The sequence below is a fragment of the Orycteropus afer genome, unplaced genomic scaffold, assembly GCF_000298275.1.
Source record: "Orycteropus afer afer isolate SDZICR_OR568_19922 unplaced genomic scaffold, OryAfe1.0 scaffold00001, whole genome shotgun sequence".
NCBI lineage: Eukaryota > Metazoa > Chordata > Mammalia > Tubulidentata > Orycteropodidae > Orycteropus > Orycteropus afer.
Window position 1 is genome coordinate 18,937,302 of NW_006921588.1, and position 12,865 is coordinate 18,950,166.

At 36.1% G+C, this 12,865-nt stretch overlaps 1 protein-coding gene across 1 annotated transcript in view; it reads left to right on the forward strand.

Annotated features, from left to right (window-relative positions):
- Window positions 1-12,865, forward strand: part of ZNF385B (zinc finger protein 385B) — a 485,706-nt gene that overhangs the window by 367,353 nt on the left and 105,488 nt on the right. The window contains exon 3 of the mRNA XM_042780392.1: window positions 12,329-12,367. Coding sequence (XP_042636326.1) covers window positions 12,329-12,367 — 39 coding nt within the window. The remainder of the gene's footprint in view (window positions 1-12,328; window positions 12,368-12,865) is intronic.

The window sequence follows — 12,865 nt, forward strand, 5'->3', positions numbered from 1 at the left end:
GCTACCTTGCAATCTTGTAAAAATAATCATAAATAAAATGGACAAATTTAAATGTCAAACTGTACCCATTAAGAGAGATTTATTCAATAAAGTAATTATGACTGTAGAGAGGCACTTTATTTAAACTCTTTATTTTACTTTTGCAAGTATTCTATATTTTGCATAAATGCAGAGACCAACTTAAACCAAAAATGCTTTCTTCTGAGAAGAGCTAATACGTATTCACATATACATACATAGAAAAGGGCAACAGAGAGATGAATATATGATGTAAAACATATTTTACATCTCCTGTCCATCAAATCACCCAGGGATTACTTTCCTAATTAAACTTCTAAGATGTTAAGTGTGCCAAGTCGAGCCTATGAGGAGATGGAGAACCAACAAAATCAACATTGATACAGCTGTGTCCACCCATGGATGAGACTCAGGAGTTAGAGACAGGTACAATATGGGGTGCCCAATACAAGTTGAATTTCAAATAAGCAATGAATTATTTTTAGTATAAGCATATCCCATACAATATTTGGCATATACTAATGATTTTTAAAAATACTTGTTGTTCATCTGAAATTCAAATATATTTGACTAGGTATCTTGCATTTTTATTTGCTAAATCTGGCAACTCTAGCAGGAGACCTGAGTTTGAGTCTTATCAGAGGAATCTGAACCAAGTCACAAAAATTTTCAAGTGATGGAGTTGGACAAAAATAGTGGTTCACACAGCAATATATCTAGGACCTGACTCATCTGCTTTAACCAGAACTCAGTTAAATTCTGAGTTAGAATCCAGTTTGGAGTGTGTAATAGTTAAGGTTATGTGTAAACTTGGCTGGGACTGGTTTTGAGTGGTTGGGCAGCTGGTGTTAGTTATTCCCTGTGATGAGACTGGTGCAAATCTGCTGCAAGCAGCTGAGTAGCTGCTTTAGGATGTGGTCTGCTTCCCATATATAAGGAGAAGTTTTAGGAATGGTATCTAGCTTTTGGTGTGCTTGAGTCCTGCATGTAGCCAAGTTGTCTGGTGATCTTGGGACTCTTAATAGACTTGAATCAATGGCCTGCCATGTGGTTTGGTAATATTGGGACTATGCCTTTTTACTTGTCAACCTTGGGTTTGTCAGCCTCAGCAGCCAGCAGCTGCCTGAATGAGGAAAGCCTCCAGCTTCAGAGGGCCAGGAACAAGAGGCAGAGCTGAAGCCCGAGGTCAGGGGGCTTTCACCCAGCCCCTAGAGCCTGGCGCTTTGAAGTTGGATGTCTCCAAAACTGTAAGAGAATAAATTCTTGTTTGTTCAAAGCATCTCATTTGTGGTATATTCCTGTCACAACAGCACCAGGTAACCAAAACAGGGTGGGAGAGAGATTCTGGGGCTAAAACTGAAAAATATGTATTTTTTAAAAAGTTTGAAAATGTGGAGTATCTCTGACATTTTATCATTGTGTAATGAGAGTGTGGCTTTGAGGATTAAGAGTCCGAGATGGTTAGGAATGGAGCATTTCAGATTTGCTGCCTTGCATTCAGCCTGTGGCAATGAGCTTCACCTGCCCTCAAATGTTCTTATCCCCTTAGGGATAAGAAATGTATTGTCTTCCATTTGAGGAAAATATGCTTTATTTCCACTTTGCTTTGTGGAATAAAGAGTGGTTCCAAAGAGGCCCAGATTTCCATTTTTGCACTTGTTTCTGTCAGGTGGGGCTTTACTTCTGTCTTACACCTTTTTAATTTGTGTCATAGACCTGTTTTGCCTCAGCTTTAGGATGTGTCTGATTAGTTACTGAACAGCCTTTCAAAATTAGCTTTGACAGAATGGTTTTGAAAGGACGTCAGTTAATGCATTTGGCTGTGCAGGAGGTGTATTGATTTTTAAATCAAGAAAGCTCATTACTTCCCAAGTCTCCTAGAAAGCCCTTGTAAGATTTTTCTAACCCATGTGCCAGGAAACAGGCAAACACATCCTTCCTTCCTTTTTTGGATTTGAAGGTTTTTCACCAATACTTTTTTTTTTTAAAATGATACCTGTAAGTATTAGCAAGGAATCTTTGGTTACTTAGATACCATTTCTTTTTCTCCTAAAAATAATTCCATTTTAAAAATTACATGTATCTATAGTGGAGGACATTATACTGAGTGAAATAAGTCAATCACAGAAGGAGAAACATTACATAAAAAACACTCACTGCCATTGAGTTGATTCTGACTCATAATAACCCCCTTTGGATTTTCGAGGCAGTAAATCTTTACAGAAGTAGATTGCCCAGTATTCCTTCTGAGGAGTGGCTGATGGGTTTGAACCACCAACCTTCTGATTAGCAGTCAAATCCCTTAGGCATTATACCACCAGAGCTCCTTAAATATTGTATGGAGCCCATTATTGCAAAAAAGTCAAGGAAAGGTTTACTCAAGAAAGGAAATTAACTTTGTTGGTTACTGGGGATGGGAGGGAAAATTTCAGACTAGTTGGAAGGAAAAAAAATTTATATATACATATATATATATATATATGTATATGTATATGTATGTATATACATACATGCATACACATATGCATAGATAGAGTTCTGTCTCTTATTTTGGGCACTGAACTTTATGTTATGGAGGTTTAGTATGTGGACAAGTTTTAAGGATTGTGTTCAAGTCACTATTAGAAAAGAACAAATGGGCAATAACTGGGATCTATCTTCTATCTCTTTCAAACTTCAGATTGGATCTCTTCTTCAAATATGCTACAGAATAATCACTTCTCATGACCTACCCCTCAAATTAATCTCTAACTTATGTTGTATTTTGCACGTTTATTGAAAAACTTTTCCTCAACACATAATTTTTTGTTTATTATAATTCATTATAATTTCCCTCATAAATCTGTGAGTTTTGCAAAGTTCCTTACCATTTATTTTAATTTTTTATAACTATGTTCAGCACTGTACTTTGTTGGGTTTTTTTTAATTGCCTTCCCCTTCACCCAAGTTAATCTGTATCTACTCTCTAGTTAGTGATTTAACGTCCCTTCCCCTCCCAACCCTGAAAACCATCAAAGAATATTTTATTTTTGTGTGAAACTTGACTTTTTAGATTAGTGGTGTCATACAATATTTATCCTTTTGTGATTAACTAATTTCACTCAGCATAATGTCCTCTAGGTTCATCCATGTTATGAGATGTTTTGCAGATTCATCATTCTTTAATATTATGTAGCATTTCATTGTGTGTATGTATCATAGTTTATATATATATATATATATATGAGATGGGCATTTAGGTTGTTTCCATCTTTTTTCTATTGTGAATGGTGCTGTGATGAACATAGGTGTGAATTTATCTGTTCATGTTGTGGCTTTTATTTCTCTAGGATATATATTTGGTAGTGGAATTGCTGGATTAAAGGTATTTCTATTTCCAGTTTTTTAAGGATGTGCCATATGATTTTCCACAGTTGTTGTTGTACCATTTTATAGTTCTACTAGCAGTGTATGAGGGTTCCAGTCTCTCCACACCCTCACCAGCATTTCTTGTTTGCTATTGTTTTTTTTTGGGGGGGGGAGCGTGTTGGACTTTGCTATTAATGCTAATGTGAGATGATATCCCATTATTGTTTTGATTTACACCTCTGTAATGGTTAATGGTTGTGAGCAATTCTTCATGTTTTTATTCGGTGTCTGAATGTCATCTTTGGTCAAGTATATATTCATGTCCTCTGCCCATTTTTAATTTAATCATTTGTCTTTTTGTTGCAAAGGTGTTGAAGTTTTCTACAAATTTTAGAGATGAGCCCCTTGTCCAATATGTCATTGCCAATTTCTTTTCCCCCAGTATGTGAATTCGCTTTTTACTCTTTGGGTAAAATCTTTTGATGCACGTAAGTGTCGCATTTTTAGAAGGCCCTAGTCATCTATTTTGTCTTCTTGTGTTTGAGGGTTTTAGTTATGTTTGGTAGTGTATTAAAGCCCCTAAGTTTGTCCCTGTTTTTTTCTTTGATAGTCTTTATAGTCTTAGTTTTTACATTCAGGTCTTTGATCCAGCTTGATTTCATTTTTATATATGGTATGAGATATGAGTCCTGTTTCATTTTTTCTGCAAATGGATATTCAGTTGTGCTAGCATCATTTATTAAGGAGACCGCTTCTTCCCTATTTAATGAGTTTCAGCCCTTTGTCAAAGATCAGCTGGATAAATTTACTTCCGAGTTCTTAATTGTGTCCCATTGGTCCATGTGTCTGTTGTACCAGTACCAGGTAGTTTTAACAGCTGTACCTGTGTGGTAGTTTTGAGGTCATGGAGTGTGAGGCTTCCTACTTTCTTCTTCTTCTTTAGTAGTGCTTTACTTATCCTGAATCTCTTTCCTTTCCACATAAAGTTGATGACTTGTTTTTTCCATCTCTTTAAAGAATGATGATGGAATCTAGATTGAGATTACATTATATCTGTAGATCGCTTTAGGTACTACTGACATTTTCAGGGTGTTAAGTCTTCATATCCATGAGTACGGTATATTCTTCTATTTATATAGGTTTCTTTTGACTTCTTGTAGTAGTGTTTTGTAATTTTCATCGTATAGATCTTCTGTGTCTCTGGTTAGAAATACTCCTAAGTATATCATCTTTTGGGTGGTTATTGTAAATGGTAATGTTTTCCTTTTCAGAATTCTCTTCATTAGCGTAAAGATAGCCAACCTTTTTTCGTGTGTTAATCTTGTAACCTGCCACTTTGTTGAAACTTTCAATTAGCTCTAGTAATTTTCTTGCTGAGTCTTTGGCATTTTCTGTGTATAGGATCCTACACATTATCTGTGAATAGAGATAGTTTTACTTATTTGCCAAGTTGGATGCCTTTTATTTCTCTTTTTTGTCTTTCTGCTCTGGCTAGGACTTCCAATACAAATTGAATAGGAGTGGTGGCAAAGGGCATCTTTGTCTAATACCCATTTATTAGGGGAATGCTTTAAGTTTCTTTTCCATGGATAATAATACTGACCATTGGTTTCATTTATGTCCCCTAACTTAAGTTGAGGAATTTCACTTCTATTCCTATCTTTTTTTTCAGCTTTCTTATTAGAGATGGGTGTTGGATTTTATAAAGTGCCTTTTCTGTGTCAATTGATAGGATCATGCAGTTCTGTTATTTATGTGATGGATTACATCCAACTCATATTTTTAAAATAATGTATTTCTTATTTTATTTCACATTAAGGAAACACAATATTAACATAGGAAAGGCCCAACAAATTTACTTTAGATTCTTTGGGGAATACAGTTCCTATTCTCCTCATTCTGAATTGTTTATCTAACCAACTTTGTTGATATTTATCTTTTGGCGAAATAATTCATTGCTAGCAGCATATGCCTCAGGCTTTTTGTTTGTTTGTTGCTCTGAAACGTGAATGTAGCTCATTGAAAAGCAGAGATTGTTTGAAGGCAGCAACTTACCTAGACAAAAGATAACACTAATAATAGTATTTATCATAAATTTATTCTTCTTCTGGCTGTTTACATTCACAATAAAGCTAAATTCTTAATAATTACCTAAGAATATTCTTTTCATTTTCCTTGAAAATTCTGTATTTTGTCTTAAATTCCCTCAAAAGTGCATCTCACAATTTCTTATAAACTATTTTTTACCTTGTCATCTTTAAAATCTGTGTGTATGCATTGGCCAGAAATTATTTTTATATTTTGGAAGAATGAAACCTTCAATTTTGTCAATAAAATGAAAAGCCATCAAGAATATTTTCTTTGCATCCTGATGGAAAAACACCTCTTTCCTAATTTTTTCCAGTCATATGTAAGCATTTGCATGTTCAAAAATGGAAACAAAGTAAAGCACTGGTTTTACTTAGGAGATATAATTCAGCTAGTTACCTGAATGCTTTTTCCCTATGTTGAAAGCAGCAGTTGCAATTGAGGGTGAGGGTGGGCTGTAACTTCTAATATCTAGAGTAGCTAGTCAAACCTTTCAACCTGTAATTTTTAACCTGAATTTTCAGTATTTGCAAGAGAATTTCAATTCTTTACTTTCTTCATCTGAAGCTTGAATAGAAACATTAACACTCAAAATATTGTTGAGTGTATGTGTGTCAATGGAAACAAATGAACTTTTCAGTTAACTTCTTTGCCCACTGTGGACATAAGTGAAAATCTTATTTGTTAACTGAACTTTTTGAAATGTTCTTTGATGTGGCTTCTTAAATTACCCAGTGGCGTAACTACAGCTTTGCTGCCTCATTCTTGATCCCTGGCAGCATGGAAAATCACCAGGCATGTGGAGCCAGACAGGGAAATGGAACATTTTACATTTGTACTGACCATATTCGTTACATGCAAGGGTCTGTTGTCAGAGTGGGATATGCGGCTGCAGTTAAGTACACAGATCTGATGTTACAGTATCTCCCGTTAACACAACTACTGTCTGAAAAAGAACTTTAAAATCATTTTACCTCAGAATAGTCTAAAAAAATCATGTCAAAAATGTTGTTGTCTTTCCCCTAAAGAGAGGGAGATGGTAAACTACAAATCCATTTGCTTTGTGCTAGACTACTAGCCAAAAGGTTAGTGGTTTGAATTTACCCAGAGGCACCTTGGAAGAGGGGCCTGACGATCAGCTTCCGAAAGGTCATAGCCTTGAAAACACTAAGGAGCAGCTGTACTCTGTACACACTGGGTTGCCATGAGTCAGAATCAATATGATGACAACTGAGAAAACAACACCCCTCTTTAATTTTCTAAAAGCATTAAGGATAGAAAATACTATTTTGTTGTAATCTCTTCACAAACAACTATTAGGTCTTAGAGAAAATACTATTTTTGTCTAAGTACTACAAAAGCTGTAACTCATGGTCATTTTGCTGTTTGCTAACAAGGTACTAAGCCAGCCACACTGGGTGAATACAGAAAGCCACTAGGAAGGGCTGCCCATGAGAATGTGTCTAGCACTTGGAACTCATCTATAGAGAAGATCTCTCTAATGTAGATTACTTTCATTATATTTCTTCTTGGGCATATATATGATCATAATGTTGACTCTGAGATTCATTTGTTTTCTTGGTGCTTCATAATTGAAGAAAAGCATCTGCAGCTGTCCCACAGACCACTTTGAAAGGTGAGAAGCATGCTACTTAGTCTACAGGCTTTGCTCATTGTACAATTTTTAATTCTGTGTCAACTTCCCTAAATTGTGGAATGACATCCTTATTTTTGCATATTTGGAATGGCTTTACATTGAGAACTATCTGTATCACATAGTATCAGGCGACCATGATGTATTTTTAGGGTAATCCATGCTAAAATACTATTTTTTTCCTACTCTCTTGTATTAATTTTTTCATGGTACTTACCACACTCTGCAAATATCTTATTTATTCTAGAATTAGGATTTTTGAAGACTTGTTCTCCATTGTATCTCCAGCTCTTAAAACAATGCATGATAAGCACTTAATGAACTTTTGTTAATTAGCTTTCAAAAAAAATATGTCGATGTGACTGCTAACCAGAAGGCTGGCAGTTCAAACCCATCAGCCAGTCCTCCAAAGGAAGATTGAGCGATCTACTTTCATAGTGATGCCGCCTTGAAAATGCAAGGAGAGGTCGCTATGAGTTGGATCCGACTCCATGGCAGTGTGTTGCATTATGTTGCATTATGAACAAATCAGAAATTGTATTCATAAAATTGTGATGTGTTGGAAAGGAGCAAAAATTCCTAATGACAAAACTGTATAATTAAAATGATACAAAACACAACTTCTAAAAGGTTGCATCTTTTCCTATCAGAGTGATCTAGAAAAAGGTCATTATTTTGTGGCAGAAACACTAAGTCTTAACATGCTGTGTATGTTTCTTTTTTATTCTTAAAAAAAAAACCAAAATGGAATTTCTCCAGAAAAAACTACTAGAAAATACAGTCCTAGTTTACCTTTCAAAATAGATCACTAATGTTTTATTCTAACTGTAGTCATTCCCTTTGTCAATAGAATGTCTGACTTTTGTCTGATGAATCCCGTAGCTTCTCCAAGAGGGCCTGACAATCTAAAATTTGAATAAAAGATATCAACCTTTATAGTTGCATTTAAAAAATTAACAATAAATATAAATAAAATGAAATATTATTGGTTAGTTCAACCTTCCTCCCAGGAGAGAAAAAGGGACAAATTGTTCCACTACCATCAAGTTTTAAAAATCCTCATAACTGCTGAATAGAGCTCTAGTTTAGTTGTTCATCATTATCGTCATCTTTTTTTTTTTTTTTAATTGTGATTTGGGTGAGTTTACAGAGCAAATTCATTTTCCATACAACAATTCATACACATTTTATTTCATGACATGAAATCCCCGTAATGTCATAGCTCTCTTCCCACTTCCTTCCTGTGGTTATTTTTTCCCTATGTCATCCTTTCTCGAGCATTCCTGCCCTCTGAGCTATTTCCCTGTGTAATTACTGCCTTTCTGATCTTAAGAATGGGTCTTCTTGACAAACCACTGCTCAAATCCTTTCAAAATTCAAAAGGACCCAATATTTCACTCAGATTTTTTGCCTCATCTTTGGGCCAACTTCACTTATATTTTCTGTAAGGAATGATGACCTTCACTGTTGGGACTCTGGAATAGTGGGGAAAGATGAAATCCTGGGTTACACTGGATTGCTGCAACAATCAGATATAATCAATTGTCAACCACTCTCAAAATATTTAGCAGCCTACAACATTTTGATCAAACGATAATAAAAGCTTTATTAGGTCTGGGACTTAGATATAATATGATTTATGTATTATTTTCTGAAGTGTGTGTTGTGTTACTTTCACATTGATACCAACCAGTTCTGAGTGAGGGTTTAGCTTTTTGGTGGGGGTAATGGCATCCCAGTGCAGGAGGGACACCGTCGATGTTGTTTACTAGGTACAGTCAGTATGTCGCTTCAGCAGAGAACTGGAGATTCTCAGGGGAAGCACCTTCCAGATAGTTGGCTCTTGGTTTAGGCAGTAGTCTGTAGAGAAAGGGATGTGCCGTTTGTTTTCCTTTTAGCAGTAATCATGGCTCAGGTGGACCCTGTCAGAGTGAAATGGGTAGGAGAATGCAGTGTGGACATGGGAAGTCTCAGATTTTATACATTCCAGTTGCAAAAGTACGGATCTCCTGATAGCTTGCCTTCCCATATGGTTTATTTTTATTCAGCTTTCTCATTTGATATCCAAAACAATAAAAAGTTGTAGTATGATTGAGATAAGTTTGCCAATGATATGTAACTGTTTACATTTCTTGATCTTTGAGAAGAATTTATATTTTTAATAGTTATATCTGTTTTGTTTCTATTTGATTTTTCAAAGATTTGAAAAAAGCAAAGAGTAAAATATAGGCATGTGGTCAGAGTATTTAAATATAAAAGACAAAATTTTTTGAAGGAAATTTTTAGAAATACTGATCTTCAGTGATGCAGCTATTACTTTAAAGCATGTCACTTCATGAATATCTGAAGTTCTGATGAGGCCCTGCATCACATTCTCCTGTAAATACAATATGGAAAAAACAAAGGGATAAGAAATAGTCATTTTTAATGAGTTACTGTAATTCAATAATATTACAATTAAAAAGTTGATGATTTGCCAAACTTTGAGAAAGCCCTAAGTCACCAGGATTTACTAGCCAAAAAAAATTTACTGTTTTGCAGTAAGTCTAGGATAGGTGCACATGATAACTGCCACCTGCTAAAGTGTATTCTCTAAATATTCCCAGAACTTTTTTTTTCCCCTCTTTGCAAACTAACCAGTACAATGGAGAAAGAGAGGAGGCCAGCCCAAGTTTTTGTTAATGCCTTTCCTGAAGTAACACAAGAAGTGGGTTGATCCTAAGAATAACATAAATAGTCCAGAAAACAGAGGCTTGTTTCTCCAGGAAACTTTTACTTAAGCACCAAATAAACGTATTTGAGTTGGCAGCTACCCTCCCTCTTGCAGAAGTTCTAGGAACACACCCATCCTTTCATCACCAGCCCTGTGCCACACAGCAGAGCCACACATGGTCCCCATCATCTCTATGTGTGTCCCTTTAGGAGGGGACAGTATGGGCTGAGTTAAAGACTTAGACTCTTGAGATACCTGCCTGAATTTGAACTGTGGCTCCATTATCCCCAGACTCAAGGTGACAAGTTTTTGAACCTCTCAAAGCCTTGGATTCCTTATCTGTAAAAGAAGGAAAATTATAGTATCTTAGTATCTGCCTCTGGAGTTCTGGTAGCATAGTGGCTAAGGCACTTGACTGCTAACCAGAAGGCTGGCAGTTCAAACCCACCAGCCACTCCTCGGAAGGAAGGTTGGGCAATCCTACTTCTGTAGTGACACTGCCTCGGAAACCCAAGGAGGGGTCGCTATGAGTCAGGGCTGACTCGACGGCACATAACAACAACAACAACAGTATCTGCCTCTAACACAAGATAATCCCTTTGTACATACAGTCCCTGGCCGATATATGGTAAGAGCTTCGTAAGTATAAGCTGCTATTATGATGATGTTTATTGGTGTTACTACAAGGCTAGAAAAGGGACTTTAAAAGCCAATAGCCCTGAGAGGATAACACAGTAGTGTCACTGTGAATGAGAGGACTTTAAAAATGCAAGAAAAATCAGAAAAGGGGAAAAAGGACTGAAGTGTAGGGGGTGGAGCAGAGGAAACAGACCTTTACCTACCTTCTCATGCCTCATTATTTTGCTTAATGAACATTTCTTTTCCAAGCCCCCAGTTAAATAGTGTGTGTCCTATCTTTTTCACATTTTTAACTTCTAAAACCATGTACTTTTTTGCAGTTGACTCATATAGCCATATAGTCCAGGACAGCATCTGAAACATATTACCAAAACCAAGCCAAACTCACTGCCATTGAGTTGATTTGGACTCATAGCAACCCCCACTGGGTTTCCAAGGCTATAAATCTTTACAGAAGCTGAATGCTTCATCTTTCTTCCACAGAGTAGCTGGTGGGTTCAAACCACTGACCTTTTGGTTAGCAGCCAAATGCCTTAAGCACTATACCACCAGAGCGTCTTCTGAAACATATTAGGCTTCCAGAAATGTTTGTTGGGTGACTGATTTTTGAATGGCTAAAAGTCAAAAGTCTGTTCTCTACTTCTGTTTAGTAGAAAAGCTAGCATTGCCTAATATATAAGTAATAGGTGTTTACCAAATACTTTTTAGAAAACTGATTAAAATAAATGGCTCAGTTTAAGGTGATATTTTCTTATCTTTTAAGAATAATATGGATACCCAGCCATTTTACCTCTGAAAAGAAAAAAAAACTCCAGGGGGACCACATGCATGTGATAGTAGTAGGATTGTCAATGGCTGATTTTTGGAGATTGGATCGCCAGACCTTTCTTCTGAGGTGTATCTGGGTGCACTTGGCTCCAGCCTTTTGCTTAGTGGCTGAGGATGTTAACTGCTTACACCACCCACGGAATCCCAGGGTGACGTTTTTGAGTGGTCTTTTTTGCTTTTTGTTTGGGTGGTGCTCAGTTTCACCCCATTCCCAAGCTTCTCTTGATGGCTAGTTGAATCATTTTACAACTCATATGAAAGTACAGGTCACATTTCAAGACTCTTGAAAATTATTTGGATACTTGAAAAGTTTGTGATTCTCTTTTCCTACCAGTTCCATCTAGCAAAATTATTTAGAATCTAGGTGTCATCTAGTATCAGGTCAGGTCATTTGTCACATAGTTCATATATCTTAGATACTCTCTTCTCTGATAGCACTCATTCCACCTTTAATGAAGGGATCCAGTGTGCTTGTTGTCCCGTGGCTAGGTTTCATTTGCAGCTTCATATTTTTACACAGTTGCTTATACTGTGTGGATGTAAATTTCTTTTTGGTATGCTCACTGAAAGTAATAATCATTAAAAAAATTTGTACAGATTTGTAGTTCTCATAATTTAGGTAGATACTCCAAAGAGATATGTTTGTTCTTATTTTGATATTGAAAATATAATAGATGATGTGATAAGACCAGCTTCATTAATTCATTTTACAAGTACTATAATATAATCATTAATTTGTCCAGATGTAGCCTTCAATTACCTCCTCAATTCCTGGTAACAACTGCAATCTCATCATTCTTTTTTTTTTTTTTTTTTTATCTACCAGTTAATTACAGTAATAGGTTTTCCTTTCATTTCTACATAATTTTCATTAGAAAAAGTGACAAGTGTTAACACTTGCTGCTTTTTATAGTATGCATGTCAAGGTTTTTAATCAGAGATAAGCAAAGAAAATGGATTTTTTTTAAAGTAAATATCATATAAATATGCTTGCTAGATTCAAAATTCCAGATGACTACTTCTAACTTTTACTTTTTTAGAAAAGAAGAGGCTTGTTTGGGACCAATAAATTCTGCCAGGTAAGGAATATTGGTAGCTAGAGCTGTGTGGTAGGAGGGTTGCTTTTTTTTTTTTCCATAAAAGAAGCCTCAATAAGTTGTTTTATTTACCAATGAGTTACAATTTTTTCAATCCACAGCTTCCTTATGCAGTGTGAACTAACATGAACTAATATTATGACTATGTAATAAGATATTTGTTTAATTTATGGGGACACAGGAAGCAGAGAAGGTTCTCAGAGGTTGTTCTCACTGAGACTGGGGATTTAGTTCAGCTAAGACACAGGTAGCACGTTGATGACTAACGCGCACCTGACCCAAGCCCTGGTCTTCTCAAGCAGCTCATATGCATGCAAAAGCTGGACAATTAAAAAGAAGACAGAAGAATAATGGATGCATTCATACTGTGATGTTGGCAAAGAATACTGTATACAGCAAGGACTGCCACAAGAATGAACAAATCTGTCCTAGAAGAGTACAGCCAGATGGGTCCTTAGGGGTGAGGATGGCAAGACTTTA